This window comes from Natator depressus, chromosome 1 (genome assembly GCF_965152275.1).
Source record: "Natator depressus isolate rNatDep1 chromosome 1, rNatDep2.hap1, whole genome shotgun sequence".
Taxonomy (NCBI): domain Eukaryota; kingdom Metazoa; phylum Chordata; order Testudines; family Cheloniidae; genus Natator; species Natator depressus.
In genome coordinates this window covers 229,276,610-229,295,979 of record NC_134234.1, presented here as the reverse complement: position 1 = coordinate 229,295,979, position 19,370 = coordinate 229,276,610, and the positions used below count along the sequence as shown (strand labels likewise).

The window sequence follows — 19,370 nt, the reverse complement described above, 5'->3', positions numbered from 1 at the left end:
CTTCTCCAATCCACCTGGCCCTCACCCGCCTCCATGAATTCTTGAAGATAATTGCTAATAGTTCTGAGATTACTTCAACTAGTTCCTGAAATACCCTACCATGAATTTAATCAGACCCTGCTAACCTGAATACATCTAATTTATGTAAATATTCTTTAACATCTTCTTTCCCTATTTTGGCCTGTGTTCCTTCCCCCTTGTTGTTAATATTGTCTTGAGTATCTGGTCACCATTAACCTTTTTAGTGAAGACTGAAGCAAAATAGGCATTAAACACCTCGGCGTTCTTGACATCAGTTATTAGCTCTCCTTCCCCACTAAGTAGAGGACTTACACTTTCCTTTGTCTTTCTCTTAAATGTATATATAGAGCCTCCTCTTATTACCTTTTATGTCACTTGCTAGGTGTCATTCATTTCGTTCTTAACTTTTTGATTTTGTCCCTATATACTTGTGCTATACTTTTGTACTCTCTTAGCAATTTGTCCATGTTTCCACTTTTTGTAGGATTTCTTTTTGATTTTCAGGTTAAAGAGCTCCTGATGGAGCCATATTGGTTTCTTACTACTCTTCCTATCTTTCCATTGCAATGGGATAGTTTGCTGCTGTGCCTTTACTATTGTCTCCTTGAGAAACTGCCAGCTCCCCTGAACTGTCCCCTGAAAGATTTCCTTTCCAGGGGACCTTACCTACCAGCTCTGAGTTTATTAAAGGTTCAGTGATAGTATAAGTGAGCACATTACTTTTGTATACAAACTGCTATGTTTCTGTAAATATTATATGCATAGAGCATTTTACAGCAATATCTATCACTACAGAATACTAAAACAGAGGCATGATATATCCATGGAAAGTGCAAACAATGCTTTTCTCAGAAATCTAAATGTGTCATGGGTACAATGCTTCAGGAAGAAATCCCAGCATTACCTTTCAGATCCTTTTATTTTCCAGTTAATATCATATCACTCTGTTCTTGTTAATACTAACCAAAATTGAAAGCTTAAGCTATTGTGCTCTATTGAGTTCTTGTTGTGAATGAGGGGGGAAAAAGTAACAGAGAGCATCAGTTCTGGTTACAAGTGAAACAGACAGCTTGAAATCTAGCCAACTTTTAACAAATTATTTAAGTTCTAATAATTTAAACTAGTTTCAGGTATTACACCTGCTCCTGGTGCCCCCTACCAACTTTTACAGTTTTACATATGTTTTCCCATTTTAAAGTGTTTTTTTCCTCTTCCCTATTGATGTATGAAAAACCAGCACAAATGAGAGGGAAATGACTGTTTGTATAAGGTAAGGTAAGTATTCTACACAATCACAAAATCCCAAATAGTCAAAGTGAATGAACTGGGGGAAAAAAAAGTCTCATCTCTTATTTATCTTGATCCTAGAAGATATTTGTAACAATACCACATAAAATAATTCAGGTACAAATGTGACTTTAAGTTGACTGTGTCCCTTTAAGATAAAGTTCACCTCTCACATCACTTTGGAAATATTTATTTTGCTTAAGTGCAAAGTTAAGTGCCAAAGTAAGTTGTAGTACATCTACTTTAAAAAAAAATACATAAACACTGTTTAAATATTGATAAGGTTACAACAAACCTACAAGCCCCAGGAAATGTAAAGTTAAGGTTAACACTTTTTTCCTGTTGTGGAATCTGAAAAGGACATCCAGAGTCCAGTGCTCAGTTCCCATTAAATTGAAAGGCAGAGTTGCCACGTTCTGCCATTAGTTTCATCATCAAGCTAATGACAAAGCACCAGCCCCACCTTTGGCACTTTACTGATCACATCAAAAGAAAAAAAATCCTTAGTTCTTTCTCTATTCTATTATTTCTCCATGAGAAAACATCATTCGTGATGACCAAATGTGCACTGTCGGGCCTTCAAATTTCCCTACCTCTCCAAAGGAGGCAAAACTGCATAGCTGAGCTATACAAAAAGAAAAAAAAAAACTCTTATTTCAAAGAGAAGGTAGATAAGGTAGCATCTTTCTTTGGACCAACTTCTGAAGGAAGGTACAAGATTTTGAACTAGAGAGAATTCTTTTTCAGGTCAAGGGAAGGAAACTTTCCAGACCTGAACAACTCTGTAGTTCAAAAGCTTGTACCTTCCACCAACAGAAGTTGGTCCAATAAGAAAAAGATACTGCCTTGCAAAGCTGGTGTTTCTTATATTCTTATATTCAAAATAAATAATTTGTTAAAAGTTGGCTAGATTTCAAGCTGTCTGTTTCACTTGTAACCAGAACTGATGCTCTCTGTTACTTTCCCCCCCCTCATTCACAACAAGAACTCAATAGAGCACAATAGCTTAAGCTTTCAATTTTGGTTAGAATTAACAAGAACAGAGTGATATGATATTAACTGGAAAATAAAAGGATCTGAAAGGTAATGCTGGCATTTCTTCCTGAAGCATTGTACCCATGACACATTTAGATTTCTGAGAAAAGCATTGTTTGCACTTTCCATGTGACCAACATAGCTACACCAGCACTCTTACTTTAAGTAATGAATGTCAAGGAAAATAGCTTGGCCATTTTTTTTCCAGTTAAAAAAAACAAACCTATTATTTTAATGTAAACTTTATAGTCCCTGAAATAGGGGGTTTCTAACAAAGGCACGGACAGTTAGAAACACAAGTTATACTCACAAATGGTTCAGCTACAGTTTTCTACTTCATCTGTTCATTAAGATTTCCGAATTCCATACACCTGCATCATAAAACGTTTACACCAACAGTACTCTTTCTATAAGAACTCTTTTAATATTGACTAGATTTCTGTAGAAAGTTTGGAAAAAAAAGTGTTTATTCAAATCAGATCAGTTTCCAATTTCATGTACAAGTGTAGGAAAGCCACCACTCTCAGGGCCCCATCCACAGCCCATTAAAGTCAATGGGAGTTACCTCCCCGACCAACCAACTTCAATAGGCTTAGGATCAAACCCTTATCATCCTCCAAAACAGAAGACACACGTAGGGCCAAACGACTTCTTCACTCGGAGCCCAAAGGGGACTTTTAGCTTTTCAGTCCATGCCTAGCCCCTTGGAGATCGGTGGCAAGTGAGGAGCGTCAGACTGCCTTCTATCCCCAATGTACAGCACACCTGCATATGTACTCCATGTGAAGGAGGCATGCGGAAAGGAGTCCAGTCTGGTGAATGGGTACCCTAAGCTCCTGGCCTGATCAACTCTTCAGGGACAACTCTGAAGACCACTCTCGCATCTAAAAGGCACACTCTCCACTCCTCCCATTGAGCAGTCTACTACAGACTTGGACCTTATGAGAAATTAACTCTCTCCCTCCCCAGCGGGATACTACACTATAGTGTAGCACTGCATCTTGTTTACCACAGAAACAAGAAGTGCTTGAAGGAGCTAAGCCCTCCAGCAACAGACAAGAAAACCAAATGCAAAAGTCCTTGCTCCCAAAAATGAAAAGGAAACCTCATCTACCATGACCAGAAACAGGATTTGAGGTGGTAGAGGGAATAAGAACAGAGATGATTCTAGAGAATAGTTTAAAGTTTGGAATCTCTCTCCCCCATCTGTAAATATTTGAGGAAGGGAAGAAGAAATGCCCCTAGATAAAAGTAAAATTAATAAGTTGATATAAATAAGTTTTCATATTTATAATTTGCCATTTTATGAAAAAATCTTAGATCGTTAAGTTTTGTGAGTGCCTAGACATAATGTGGACTAGCTGTCTATATGTACCCAGTAGATAAGTATTGTATTGTAAGTATTATCATTTCTGAAAAAATTACAAAGTTCTTAAAAAAGAATTTAAAATGCATCATAGAAAAGGCACAACAGATTCATATGTAAGTTAAGATATTCTCTTGTATGTAGAATTTCAAATGACTGCCTCTATGTGTTCTAAAAGAAAATTCCACACCTAGTCCGTTGGACTAGTACCATTGCCCCAAAACACCATAGCAAAACCAGAAAGTGCCCTTTTACTGTGCACGCTCCAACCTGCAACGAAAACAGAGTTACATGCTCGCTCTCTCAGGGAGAGACAGATTGGAATTTAGAGAAGGCCAAATAGTGCCACTGTGGATTAGAGTAAACACACAAGTGAAGAGGAAATAGACAGCAGTGATGCCCCAGGACCCAGCACAAAAATACATCACTCAAGTAAGAAACGGAAACCCAGAGTAGCAGTCATAACTTTAAAATAAATAAACAAACAAAAACAAAAAACAAAAACCACCAGTTACTGCTATGCTAGGAACCACTCCAGAAGTCAGTTGTAATTTTTTCCTGAAAACTAGATTCTGTAATTTACATCAAAAGCCTTTATTTCCATTACACTAATTACTTAATTTGTTATCACTGGTCTTTCAGAAGCCCTAAACTCAATCTGATTTGTGCTAATGGCAAACACCTCCACTGTTCTCAGCGACAATGCTGAGATTTTCCACATTTGTGTGCTGTATGTAATTTAAGGGAAAAAAATCACTATTAACTGATCCTTGTCTGTGTCAGACACTTGATAAAAAATTCTCTATTTATACCTTTATGAAAGGACCCTATACACAAGTTAATATGAGCTGTTCTAAAATGTTATTTAATTAGGGTGGAATTTTCAAGAATGCCTAAGTGATTTAGAAACACAGGGTAAATTTTTTGAAAGCAGTTCAGACTTCTTGAGTTCATAAATCACATAGGAGATTTTGGAAATCCCACCCTGAACAACTTTCAAGCTTTAGTTGGGTACTTCAGGGATAGCCCACTTGGATGGCCGGTCTTTTTCTAAAGAACATTTGAAAAATACATAAATATTTTATTAAAATGTCAGAAAATGAATGAGCCACAATACATTCTGGATAGAAGATAAAATATTTGACCAGTAGAGGGCACTAAGCAAACTGCTTCAATATATTAGCCCATATTTATAGGTGTTGGTCTACATACACACTTACACTGATCTAACTAAATCTGTTCCCTAAAAGAGTTTTAGTTGTTTAGGTACAAGTGTGAAAGTAGACCAGCCTGAAGTGGATTTTATATGGGCCTGAGGCCTTCCACAGATCATACATTCTAAGAACAAAAATACTTACATATGCTATTGAAAAGTAATTTTACAGAGATACTTATTCATAATACATCTGCTGACAGGCAATAAATATTTTCCCCTTCCCCGCTATCTTCTTTCACAATACATAAATGTTACAGATGTTGTAGATACCCCCTTTAGCCACACTAATGATTTCAAATGTCTGAGTAATTATGGAAACAAACATTTAACTCTTTTACAAGTGTAATATTTATTCTTCCAAGGAGAAGCAATCAACGAATGTTACAGCAACAACAACATTAACACAAAGTGGCAATGAGACAAGGATACCATAACAGTGAAAATAATGCTATTGGCACTGTGCAAGTATCATCTACTAAAGCAAGGCAAATTTATAACCTATATTCTTCCTCACTGGTGTTTACAAAAACACTTAATATCTTTATGGCTAGAGCTCTTTGACTTAGGCCGTGAGCCCACAAATGGATCTGTGCAAACAGCACATTTAAGCAGCCCTGTTCATTAGAATGGGGCTCTGCCCTTGCAGATCCAGCTGCAGGAAAGCAGACATGTAACATCCAATTGTAAGAGCTTTCCTTGGGGTGCCACTTGCCATTCTAAATGATTCCTTGCCTACAACCTCAGCTACATGATTTATTTTTATTTTATGGTGCTGTGACCATATAATCCATTTGTCAGGTCCCTGCCCTAACGGTCTTACAAACTAACAGGCAAAAACAATACCTAGGACATCCATTCAGACAAGTATTTATCAAAGTAACCTTTAGAGGAATGCTATTGTGATAAGTGAAAAGATGTTTATGTAGGTAAAAACTGCAGTTGTTCCCTTCAAAACATTACACCAATGATTTCCACAACTGTGGACTACAACATAATGTTGAGGTAATCCTGTGCAACTAGTTTGCAAACTTCCTATAACACAAAGAAATTTCATCAGTCAAATCTTCTAGGAAGTTTACACTTTTCTGGGGAACGTTACATGTTAACATTCTGAATGATTGGTGTTCCTAGAAGTACTAACACTATTATTGATGGATAGTAGCAATAGGCACCGTAAACTTCTCCATGTAGTTCTGGCCACACACCATAACTTTTAATGTAGAACTGCCCTGTTATTTTAAGTCCTGGGCATCTAAACAATCCTCTGATTTTGTAGAAACATGTGACGGTTTAATTATCAATTCAAGTTATGAGACTTGCAACTTCAGAGGTAAGTTTCTTTTATAAGAATTATGAGAAAAGTCTCAAATGCTATGCTAATTTTGTGCACTTCTCTCTCTCTCTCAATTTAAGACACGCAGGCGTGCACACACGGACACACACACCCCTAGTTTACTGGGGTTTTTTAAATTAGATCTAGTACCCAGAACCAATCTTCAGGTGATCAAAGTATATTTTCGGGATATTACCTTTTGATTTTGTAACACCACTATGGAATGACAGTCCATTGAGCTTAGAATAGCACTTTGAATATCTGCTGGATATCTAAAATGTCTTTAAAACAAGCTATAAATATTGGTCACTATTATAGCATCATTTAAACAAAATACAAATCAAAAGGTTATAGAAAAGGCATTTCATAGAAAAATATAGCAATACAAGCCACAAAATCAACATCAGCATTTGAGAGAAAGTAATCTGCCTCTCTCGTCAAAAGAACTTGTATACATTATTAAAATTAAATTGTTTACCTCTATTGTAGGATCATATTCATCCACAAAATGATTCTGAATTAGCTGTATTGTCAAGGCACTCTTGCCTACACCACCAGCTCCAACAACGACAAGTTTATATTCCGTCATTTTCAGCAGACCTAGTAACAAAGAAGTCAAGATTAAGCATGAGAGAGAGAGAGAGTCAGGTTTCAATTACATGTTAAGTCATCCCCCAGTTCCTTTACTGAGGTGTTTAAAGAAAGGGAAAACCATTCTCTTGCTAGCGCACACACAAAAAAAAAGCTTTTGAAAAGGGGATGCTATTTCTGAGTGTCAAAAGTTGTAAAAGATTTGGTGCAGGTATTGTGCCACAAGTTATTGAACACAAACTGAAACTAACTTTAATTGTGAAAACCATTACATAGAACTCAGGAAAGTTGAAAAAAATCTGTTTTTATAGGTTATAATATGCAATATTTTATTTGATATTCTGATCAGTTCTTTTCACAAAATGTAAGAGATTTAGGATGCTGTTCCCTCAAATCTTAAAGATAAATTGATGTAAACATTGTGAGATCAGAAACACACATTAGAAAAAAACAAATGCTGCAGAGCAAAGCCACTACCATCAAGACCTCTCCATTTTGAGCAGTGACATAGCAAGTTGTTGGATATCAGGATTTATGACTATAATAATATAAAATAACCCATGAAGCACTCAAAAGGGCAAAGCCTCAGAATGAAATTGATTATTAAAAATGGAGGGTCGCTACTGATTCACTGGGAAGTTACAAAGTGGCTAAATGCTACCAAGAGAGCAGCAAACTATATAAAGTTTTAATATTAAAATATGAACACAACCCTTTAAAACATTTTACTATCAAAAAAACTGAACACCAGGGCTCACCTGTCAGATTCACCTTCACAGATTTTTTTTCTGGGCAAGAGTAGTATACTATTATTATATATGGGACATCCAATAATATACTATTGTATGGTTGTCATAAATTACCAGAATACTCTTTGCCCATTATAGCCAATTCTGTTATACAAATAATGATATAGTAGCAAGTAAATTCTTGAGTGAGATGCAAAGCCTGTCAGGAGGAAAGTGACAGACTAGGACAGAAAAGCATGGCAGCCAAAATTTTCTGTAACATCTTTGCTCCTCCGGCTCTTTATATTCCTTATACTTAGAGCTGGGAATCCCACTATTTACTTGTGCATACGGTGATTATTTTGTGGGGGGAGGGGTGGAATTTGACAGCATAATATTGTTGGGATCCAGTCGTGTGGGCTGGTGTCAGGCTCACGCTCAAGAGGCGGAGGGCGTTGGCCACCTGTCCTTCCTGCAGCACCTCCTCCTCCTCCTCTCAGAGGCAGCAAAATCACTATCTGCCTGAAGAGAGAGGTGGGGCAGAGAGGAGAGCCAAAAGACATAACCATGGGACAGAGAGAGAGGCAGAGAATGGAAGGGGACTGCATCTGGCCCTTCAGACGTTTTAATCCGGCCCTCGTGCTCCAGCCGAGGAGCAGGGTTGGGGGCTTGCCCTGCTCCGCACATGCCGGGGCTCCCTGCGGCTCCCAGAAGCAGCGGCATGTCCCCCCTCTGGCTCCTACACATAGGAGCAGCCAAGGGGCTCCACACACTGCCCCTGCCCCGCCCCCGCAGCTCCCATTGGCCAGGAACCGTGAGCATTCATGGCCTGCCATACAATTTCCATACCTGATGTGGCCAAGTTTGCCCACCCCTGGTCTAGAGTATAGAGGGCTGTAGGGGAGCAGAAAGCTAAAGATATGGATGGGTGTAGGAGCGCTCAGGGGATATACAGAGATGCTGGGGCCAGGAGCAGCAGGTTTGTATAATTTTTTCTGGTGCCCAGAACTGGTCAAAATTCCCCTGCCCCCCACACCACCACCTAAGGCTCTGGGAGGGAGTTTGGATGCGGGAGGGGTGCCGGCTCTGGGCTGTGGCAGGGAGTGTGGGGTGCAGGGTGCAGGCTCTGGGAGGGAGTTTGGGTGTGGGAGGAGGTTTGGGGTGCAGGCTCTGGGCTGGGGCAGGGGGTTGAGGTGCGGGAGGGGTGCGGGCTCAGAGGGAGTTTGTGGGCAGGCTCTGGGCTGGGGCAGGGGTGCAGGACAGGGTGAGGGGTGCGACGCTTACCTCAGGCAGCTCTCGAAAGCGACCGGCACACCCTCTGGCAGTGGCTCCTAGGCAGGAGGGTCAGGGGGGTCCATGTGCCGCTGCCCACAGGGACCGCCCCTGCAGCTCCCATTGGCCACAGTTCCCGGCCAATGGGAGATGCAGAGTCAGCGCTCAGGGCGAGGGCAGCACACGGACACACATCCCCAGGGGGCCACAGGGACGTGCCGGCTGCTTCCAGGAGTGGGGTGGAGCAAGGGCGGGCAGGAAGTCACCTTAGCCGTGCTGGTGGTGGCGGCAGCAGCTGGGGGCCCCCTGGCCCTTTTAAATTGCCATAGGGTGACAGGCAGGGCCGGGAGATGCTCCGGGGGAGGCACGCGACACTGGGGGAAGAGACCCAGCCCCAAACATTGGTGGAGCTACGCCCCCAGGCCCTGAATATTCCTGGAGCTCGGGCACCACGGTCCCATATAACTTGTCGCCACTGGCTGGGGGCTCTCAGGAGGACACGGGGATGTAGAGTCAGAGGAGGATAAGGTATAGATGGAGTAGAGGCTCTCAGAGGCCATCAGGTGTAGGGATCAGAAGTTGGGATATACAGAGGGTACGGGTTCCCATGCAGTATAGGGTGCAGAGGAGGCTGGAGTACTCAGGGGGTATAGAGAGCATTGTGGTCTGGAGGATGCAGAGGAGGCTGGGATATAGAGAGTGATAGGGGCTCTTGGGAAGGGTAGGGAGGCGTAGGGGGCAGGTGAGGCATGGGGCATACAGAGTAGAGACTCTTGGAAGTTATAGTGCTGTGGGGGCAGGGGAAGGTGGGGGGATATGGGGTAATGGCTCTTGGGGGCACATATGGAGCAGGGACTGTTGGGGGTGTAGCGGGCAGAGGCAGCTGGGGTCACATGGGAGTGTACAAAGGTGGAGGAAGCAAGGATTATAGGTAGGGTTGCCAGTTCTGGTTGGCTGTATTCCTGGAGGTTTCATCACATGACAATCTTTTAATTAAAGAATTCCTGGAGACTCCAGGGCAATCCTGGAGGGTTGGCAACCCTAGCTGTAGTGGATATAGGTGGGCAGGGGGCACAAGCCGTCAGGGCACATGGAAGCTGTTGGGAGTATAGGTGTGCAGTGGGTATATGGGGGGCACAGGTGTGCATGAGGGCTGGAAGTACACGAGGGTAGGGGCTGTCAGGGGCACAGGTACACAGGCAGCTAGGCGCAACCAGGGGGCAGGAGGCACGGGGGGTATAGGTGTGCAGGGGGCTGGTGGCATACAGGGGCAGGGGCTGTTGGGAGTTCACAGGGGGCAGGAGGTACAAGTGTGCAGGGGGGTCATGGGGGGCTGTCAGGGGCACAGGTAAGCTGGTGGCAAATGGGGGGGAAGGGGATGAAGGGGGCAGGGACTGTCATTGGCATAGGTAAGCAGGGTGTTGGGGGCACAAGGGTGGGCAGGGAGCACATGGGAGGCAGGTAGGCCAGACACTAGGGGCATACAGAGAGCAGAGGACACACAAGGGGGGGGCAGGTGGGCAGCAGCTGTCAGGAGCACAGGTAATCAGAGCATTGGGGCACACGGGAGGCAGATGGGCAGGACAACACATGGGGGCAGCAGGGAATAGAAGTGGACAGGGAGCACACGGGGGGGGCAGGGCCTGTCGCGAGCACAGTTAAGCAGGGCACTGGGGGAAGGTGGGAATACAGGTGGGCAGGGGGCTGTCAGAGGCACAGGTAAGCAGGACATTGGGGCACACGGGACGTTGGTGAAGATACAGGTAGGCAGAGGACACACAGGGGGCAGCAGGGGATACAAGTGGGCAGGGAGCACACAGGGGCCAGGACCTGTCGGGAGCACAGGTAAGCAGGATGCTGGGAGCAGGCGGGGATACAGGTGTGCAGGGGACATATGGGGGAACAGGGGGTGTTGGGGGCACAGGTAAACTGGCAGCACATGGGAGGCAGGTGGGGATACAGGTGGGCAGGAGGGCACAAGGGGGACAGGGGCTATTGGGGGCATAGTTAAGCTGGCAGCACATGGGGGGCAGGTGGGGACATGCGGGGGCTGTCGGGGGCCAGGTGGGGACACAGGGGGGCGGGGGCTGTTGGGGGCACAGGTAAGCTAGCGGCACATGGGGGGGCAGGTGGGGACACAGGGGGGCAGGGGCTGTTGGGAGCACAGGTAAGCTGGGGGCACATGGGGGGGCAGGTGGGGACACAGGGGGGCGGGGGCTGTTGGGGGCACAAGTAAGCTGGGGGCACATGGGGGGCAGGTGGGGACACAGGGGGGCTGTTGGGGGCACAGGTAAGCTGGGGGCACATGGGGGGCAGGTGGGGACACAGGGGGGCTGTTGGGGGCACAGGTAAGCTGGTGGCACATGGGGGGCAGGTGAGGACACAGGTAAGCTGGGGGCACATGGGGGGCAGGTGAGGACACAGGGGGGCGGGGGCTGTCGGGGGCACAGGTAAGCTGGCGGCCCGTGGGGGGCAGGTGAGGGGGCGGGGGCGGGGGCACAGGTAAGCTGGCGGCCCGTGGGGGGCAGGTGAGGGTACGGGGGTGGGGGCACAGGTAAGCTGGCGGCCCGTGGGGGGCAGGTGACGGTACGGGGGTGGGGGCACAGGTAAGCTGGCGGCCCGTGGGGGGCAGGTGAGGGGGCGGGGGCACAGGTAAGCTGGCGGCCCGTGGGGGGCAGGTGAGGGTACGGGGGCGGGGGCACGGGTAAGCTGGCGGCCCGTGGGGGGCAGGTGAGGGTACGGGGGCGGGGGCACAGGTAAGCTGGCGGCCCGTGGGGGGCAGGTGAGGGTACGGGGGCACAGGTAAGCTGGCGGCCCGTGGGGGGCAGGTGAGGGTACGGGGGCGGCGGCACAGGTAAGCTGGCGGCCCGTGGGGGGCAGGTGAGGATACGGGGGCGGCGGCACAGGTAAGCTGGCGGCCCGTGGGGGGCAGGTGAGGGTACGGGGGCGGCGGCACAGGTAAGCTGGCGGCCCGTAGGGGGCAGGTGAGGGTACGGGGGCGGCGGCACAGGTAAGCTGGCGGCCCGTGGGGGCGCAGGGGGGGACACGGGGGCGGACGGGGGCCAAAGCACAGGTAAGCAGGGCGCTAGGGGCACACGCGGGGGGGGGGAGCAGGCGGCTGGGGCGCCTCGATGCGCGCGGAGGCTCCCGCCCGGCCTCCCTCAGGTCTGGGCTCCCCAGTCCCCGCTTCCCCCCAGGCGGCGGCGGCGGCGGCGCTGGCCGGGCAGGGCGGCGGCGCTGGCGAGTCTCTCCGCCCCGGGTCCCGCTGGAGGGTCCGGGGTCCCGGCTCCACACGGCCTCCGCCCGCCCGCCCGTTCCCGCCGCCGCCGCCGCCCCCCCGGTCCCCGCACCTGCCTGGCGCTGTCCGGGCTGCGGGGCGGCTGCTCGTCCCCGCCGCGGCCGCTCGCGTCCCTCTGCCTCTCCGTGCCGGGCTGAAATGGCGGGGGACGGGGCTGGGGCTGCTGGGGCTGCCGAGCCGAGCGCCGAGCGAGTGGATGCGCTCGATGCGCTCCGCGCTCCGCCGCAGGGAGGCGGAGGAGGAGGAGGAGGCGGGGGGAGCGACCCACCCACAGACTGACAGACCCGCAGTGTCCCACGCAAACTGCCCCCAGCTCCTGAGGCAGCAAGCAGCACAGACAGAGCTACAGCCCCAGCCCTACAGGGACACACACAGCTACCCAGCCCTGTAGCTCCACAGCAGCCCCACCCCAAGCCAGGAAGGCTCCACTGCGGGGGGTGGCTTTCTATGAACACTTTCTGTCAATATTTAAAATTTTCAAAAGTTTTGGCTACTCCACTCAAGCTTGGCCAGCCAGAACGGAAAGAGAACGAAAAGCAAAAAAAAGTTCATCAAAATTTCCAAACCCCTCTGTCAAAGACACTTGAAATAGGAAACCACACAGAGCCAGACACCTATACACAGAGCCCAAGACACTCAGACCTACAGAATTACAGATCCACACTGAGTCTTTCACACATAAACGTATTGGGCCCACTATATGCATAAAGAAAAGAAGTACTAGTGGCACATTAGAGACTAACCAATTTATTTGAGCATAAGCTTTCGTGAGCTACATCCGATGCATCCGATGAAGTGAGCTGTAGCTCATGAAAGCTTATGCTCAAATAAATTGGTTAGTCTCTAAGGTGCCACTAGTACTCCTGTTCTCTTTGCGAATACAGACTGACACGGCTGCTACTCTGAAACCTGTCACTATATGCATAGTTCACCATACACAGATCCCATTCCTGCCGAGCAGTACACAAATGTATGAGCTAGTCCATACTATCTACATATTAATAAAGCACGCAGTACCACACAGCAAATGATATCTCCAAGAAGTAATGTTTTTGAGGAAAGTGGTTTAATCAGTTCTACGGCTTGTTTAGGTTTTATTCTTTTTTTAAAAAAAAAAACACATTTGGTTGTTTAGTCAAGTATATTTGGGAAGCTTTCTAGTTAAATTTGAAAAAGGCTTTGTGGGGGAAGAAAAGTAGAAATACTGGCAGAAAATAGAAGGAGAGACAAAAACACACCCCCTCGAAAGAATTACTGTAAAACTTAAAATAATTGATGCCATTTAAAGTTTTTTGTTTTCACTCATTTAAAAACTAAATGAAACACCTCTTCTAGTTGCACAGGATACTCATTGCAAAAAGTAATAAACATGAATCAAATTTCTGAGTCAAGTTAACAATTACAGGGCGAAGTCTATTTTCTCTAACAAAAACACCAAAAACTTAATATCCTATAACCATAGAGGTCTATTGTACCAGGTGAATGTATAGATCTTTACTATACAGTGAATGATGTCAATTTTTAAATCTACCTCAGGGGTTCCCAAACTTGGTTCATGGCTTGTTCAGGGTAAGCCCCTGGTGGGCCGTGAGACGCTTTGTTTACCTGAGCGTCCACAGGTATGGCCGCTCGCAGCTCCCAGTGGCTGCGGTTTGCCGTTCCTGGCCAATGGGAACTGCGGGAAGCGGTGGCCTAGCCCACGCTGCTTCTCACAGCTCCCATTGGCCGGGAACGGTGAACCGCAGCCACTGGGAGCTGCGAGCAGCCGTACCTGTGGACGCTCAGGTAAACAAAGCGTCTCTCGGCCTGCCTGAACAAGCCGCGAACCAAGTTTGGGAACCCCTGATCTATATGTATCAGCATCTCTAGGGGAAAGACTATGGACCCAAACTCATTCCTAGACAATTTGATCACACCAGATCAGTGGTGCTGGAACAATTTTTACAGTGGGGGTGCTGAAGGCAGAAACCATGTATTTGGGTTGTTGTTACTAATGCAAGCCAAGGGTGCAGCAGCACCCACACCAGTCCTAGTTCTAGCACCTACGCACCAGATATGAATTTGGCCCACTGTCTTCTCCTTCTTTCTGAGCTGGCAGGTCAAGAAGGCAAATATTGTGTCTACAAACTTAGTATTCAAGACTTTTAAGTTAACAGATTAGAGCTTTGCTCTCCCTAATCATAGATGACAGAAGTACTGTAAGATGTTCAAGCTTCTTTCACAGTAATGTTCATCCAAGAAGGATTCTGCTGAGTTGCACCCATTTGGTCCTCTAAGGCATTGACACTTTGGGACTGTGCCATCTAATTTAGAAGCTGTGTTCCCATGGTCGATTGATGCAAGTAGGTTTTGCTGCCAAATTGCTCATGTAGCTGTTGAATGCTATTCCCTGATGTTTAGGGTCTGGCAGAAAGCAGAAGAGTGCATGTTTCTGAACTATCATGTGAAAATGCCATCTTCCATTGCATAGGGTCTGAGAAAGTCCAGACCAGTTGCTTTGTTCATACTCTTGTGGCCTCATCTGTTCTCATTGAAGTCAATGGCAAAAGTCCTCTGGACTTTTATGGGAGCAAACTCAGGACCTTTGTGTAAGGATTCCCCTCTAGTGGCCAGTGTACAGTGGTGGGGCATGTATGACTCATAGCTGTGGGGTGCTCTTATAGATCATTCTGTCACTCCTCTACTGGTGGTTTAGAAGTTAGTAACCTGATCCCTTTCAAGTAGTGAATATATAAAACTTGTTGATCTGACTATTCGATGTCTTATTTATGGGCCTTGTCCGAGATCTTTGCTTTAGGCATTCTTATTACACTATATTTCAGCAGGCTTAATAAAAAATTGCACAAAATAATATGTATTTGGCAGTGTACTATGGGACATCTCACTGTGAGCACATGATACTGATGGTCCATGAGCTACATTGACTGTTTTGACCTATGAAGCCAGAGGTGGTTTGGGGCTAGGCTACTCAAAAGACTCCTTCTCTACCTATGCCACATATCTATAGCTGAGATCAGAAAAGAATCCTCAGGGAGAAGCAAAAGTGAGCTCCTTGACTTTGGAATTATTTCCCTACCTTGACACCAAAAAGCCTGAGTTTGCTGGCCTTCAAGGTTTGCTGTGTTAATTCATTTCAAAGCCCATCTATTTGTTCAGGCATTTGTGGAGGGATAATTTGTTTTGTTTTATTTTGTTTTGTTTTGTGAGGGATGGATTCGGGAGAAGGTGGGAAATATGTTTTCCTGATTTTTGTTGTATGTAGGTTTAAATATATTGCTGGGTGGTTATTTTTTTATTTTACATCCCTTCTTAAAAATATTACAAGCATCTATCATTTTGAGTAGTTTTTTAAAAAAATACTTTAATCAAAATAAATACATGAATTAAGATGTGTTATGCACCTACTCATTAACTGGATTGATTAGAAATAAGCTTTTGAAAATCCAGTGCAAAAGCAGCAAAAAAGCTGGATTTTGCCAGAGTTTACAAGAGTTAACAAACTACATTTTGATTGATTGTGTCTGACTGTAATTTGTAGAGGAAGTTCTGAACACAGGCAAGATGCACTTTCAACTTTACAAAAAGAACAAAAACAATTCAGTTCTCCTGGAACCAAATAGTCATCTAATTACAATATTTTTACCAATTCAAAGGCAACTCTATATTTGTCCTAATCATAATTTCAGTCCTGATTAGCAGGATTCTTTATGATTTGCATACCGCCCAGAATTGCCTGCAGAACTACTGAACTTTGAAGGTTCACATGCTGAAATGTTAAAATCTTCTGAGAACCAACACCATGGTTTTGGTATCCTTTTCTGATAGGGTATTTTCCTGATGGTGGCAACCTCTGAACCCCCATGCAGGCATTGCACTGTCACTCAAGATTGCCCCCTTCCCAGACTCATCTAGTCCTAAATATCAGGCAATAAAGCTCATGACATTCAAACCTGAAGAGCAAGAGTTTTTCTCCAGCTGAATGTCAGCCATCTGGGGAAGAGTTTTAAAGCAGCTACAGCCCAAAGATATACAATAAGCTTTCCCTGGCTGACATCTGTTTTGGAGCTGAGACAGGAGTCTGCTTCTCCATTGCCTTGCAGTGGCAGTCACTCCTGTGCAAAGAGAATGCAGAACAAATGCCAATGTGAGACCATGAAGACTTAGCCCACGAAAAGGGAGTGGATTCATGCAGCCCAAAGACTGAACACCATTATTTAAAAAAATACTGATGAGGAAAATGACATACACGTATACATGCACAACTCACAGCAAACCCATATGAAGGGTTTTAGGAGGTAATTGCATGCATTCCCTATCCATCTCCCCTTCTAGGTACACTTTAAACATTTTAAAGGAGTTCTTGCAGATACCTCCAAGATGCAGAATGTGGATAAGGCCATTTACACAAGAGCTCCTTTAAAAAACTAAGGCGTTGTCTAGGCCATAGTATTGTGTTGATTATAAATGCTAATGTAAACATAAGTTAACTGGCAATTTCTACTTAACACATAATTGGCAATCTATTAACTCTTGATACAATACAATCAAAAACTCTCGTCTAGAAAGGTCCTAAATAACAAGTATGGTAACAAACTTCATACAGCAGAATGCAGTGAAATCAGATATAGCAAAAATCTTATATTGAAATAGAAAATTCCAAATTATTTCAATGTATTGTAATGTGCAAATTTCAATTCTGCTTACAGTGAACCTCCATTGAGAAGGCCACATTCTGCTCATGGGTGTGTACATGCAGCACCTATTAGCTTCATGCAAACATGCATCAAGAACAGACTTTAACCCATAGTGAAGTTCTGTTTAAATTTTGTTTAAAAAATCTTCACTGTATGTAGGTTCCAGTGAAATACGGTTAACATTTTCTGCAAAAACATCAGACTTATTTTGAAGGCAACATTTTACAATTCTGACTTTTGCTACTGCTTCTAAATGGTTTGATTTTTAGTCTAACCACTGGTGTTCACTTTCTCTCTCTCTCTTTAATAGTAGGTTTCTCTACCTAGAAATGGGATCTAGCGGGTGGGGCAGGCAGGGAGGGACAAAAGCTTTGGCTGTGAAGTATTCTTTAGAAGAGTGGGTGACTTTGCTTTCCCAACTTGCCAGCCACCATTAATTAACATGGCATCCCCTCTAATTATATTGTCAGCACATATCCCTAAATTAAAATTAAAACAGTTGAAAGAAAAACCCAATTTAACTTCAAAAAAGCATAATTTTTCAAGTTGTACAGTATACAGTGTTTGTGTGCATAGGGAAAGATCCAAAGCACATTGAAATTAATGGGAGTCTTTTGGATCAGGCCCCAAAACCTTTGGAAAATCCATTGTTTAACTATCTAATTTGTCTCTGCAAATCGTTTAGTTGGATGTCTAAATTCTGTCATTTATATCCACAATATGGCACTCATAATCAATTACGCTCAGTAATGTAGATGCAAATCTGTAAGTATAGGCATTCATCTTAAACTAGTGAAGGATTTCTGAAACCTTTGGAAAAAATGGCCCTTGGACGAGCTAGAAATGGACTATCCAATTGCAGTCTCTCTCTCCTACCCCAGAGAACAGAGAAGAAAAGACACTGACTAGCTGTGCTCTGGGTTCAACTACAGCAAGGCTGCACTCCAAAGTCTGAGTCTGAGAGGTGATGAGCACCTGCAACTCCAGGGAGTATCCAGGAGAACTGCATATGTTCAGTACTTCCCCAGATAAGGCTCTAATTTTCCAGCCCTGGAATGTGCTGAAGAGGATGCTCGAAAAGTGTGAGGCGGTCACCTTCCCAGAGACGCTGGGGTGGAGGCAGGTCAGGGTGTGTCTTCACTGCAGTCAAGTTGGGTGATAGGCACATGGATTAGCCTAGCCCCGGTGTGAGCAGCCACATTGCACAGCCATACAGGAGTTACTGTGTTCTCACTGGTACTACGCTCATTCCTGAGTGTTGTTTCAATTTCTGGGGCGTATCCCCATGGTTCTTTAAGCTGCAATAAATTGAGCTGCTCCATGATTCTTTCCCAGTGAACTGTAGAAGACCTTGTCTATCCTTCTGGGCCCGGGGGGGAGGAGGGGAGGGGAGGAATTGTGGGAAGCCACTGGAATACTATCAGCACTTGAGTGGTTTAGCCTGTGTCCTCACAGCAAAATTAATAGGTTACTAGCCCAAGTGAAAGCTTCAGTTGGTCTTTAGAATGCAACTACAGACAAGCCAGTTGGTCCAGGTTGAAATCACTGCCACGCTTGCATGAGAGGGTTTTGTGTGTGGATGGGAGTCAGATTAGGGGCGACTCCCGAGTAAGAGCCCAAATTAACTCTGCAGTGAAGATGAGTCTTTAGAGTAAACAAAGTGGGTTTTGCCTCTTGTTGTGAATCAAAAACATGATCTTTACCCCCTGAGGTAAACTGGGGCCTGCTCCTGCTCCACATAAAGTTAATGTGAGTAGGATTAGGCCCTTAGTTTACATGTTAGTGTTGCCTACTGTCTTTCAGATGTTACAGGCCTCCACTCAGATCCCTGCATATCAGTACAACTCCTGGGGACATAACCAATCTGTTATAACCAGGAGTTTCAGTTCACTGCAGTTTGGTAAAACTGTACATCATTCTTACACAATAAGAAACACATGTAAGGAAAGAAAATTATTAAAATACTGCATATAAAGAAAAGAAGGAAATTTTCTCTTTTCAAAATGGTTACTCTCTTGCTTTTTCTTTACTGCAGGCTTCTTTACTTAAAAAAAAAATCAAAATACTCAAAGTACTTAGGAAATCATTTATAGTCTGATCCTGAGAGGTGCTGTGCACCCACTATTCACCCTACAAACTAAGTATGTTGCTTCTGCTGAGGATCTATCAAGCAGAGATGGCTAGGAAACTGAATTTCAGCTCAACAAAAAACATTCTGAGGTTTTGGAAAAGTTTTCAGCCCAACTTGGGACAAAATGCCAAAACCTCAAAATTTTTTGCAGAACTGAAATTCCACAAAACTTTTTTTCAGAGACATCACAGTGTTCCCACAGCAGGAATGTTTTGGTGCTTCCAGAATGAAATATGCTCCCTGGGAGCCTGGAAGTTCTGGGAGCCCATGCACCATAGCAACCCACCTGGCAAGCTGCTGAGAAGCCTGGAAGCTGGCCAGCTGGGGTGTGGGCCAGGCCAGGGAACCAGCCACCCAAGAAGCTGGGGAGCTTGGGGAGTTGGCTAACAGGGGATCCC

At 45.2% G+C, this 19,370-nt stretch overlaps 1 protein-coding gene across 6 annotated transcripts in view; it reads right to left on the bottom strand.

Moving 5' to 3' along the window:
* Positions 1-12,324, bottom strand: part of KRAS (KRAS proto-oncogene, GTPase) — a 67,905-nt gene extending 55,581 nt beyond the window's left edge. For 4 of the 6 annotated variants that reach the window (XM_074937436.1, XM_074937449.1, XM_074937472.1 and 1 more), the window contains exons 1-2: positions 12,204-12,324; positions 6,737-6,858 (exon numbers count right to left, since the gene is read on the bottom strand). In XM_074937436.1, coding sequence (XP_074793537.1) covers positions 6,737-6,847 — 111 coding nt within the window. In that variant the 5' untranslated portion in view covers positions 6,848-6,858; positions 12,204-12,324. Of the gene's footprint in view, positions 1-6,736; positions 6,859-12,199 lie in introns of all 6 variants that reach the window. The other 2 variants (XM_074937464.1, XM_074937444.1) reach the window with 2 other exon arrangements.
* Between the last annotated feature and the right edge of the window lie 7,046 nt (positions 12,325-19,370).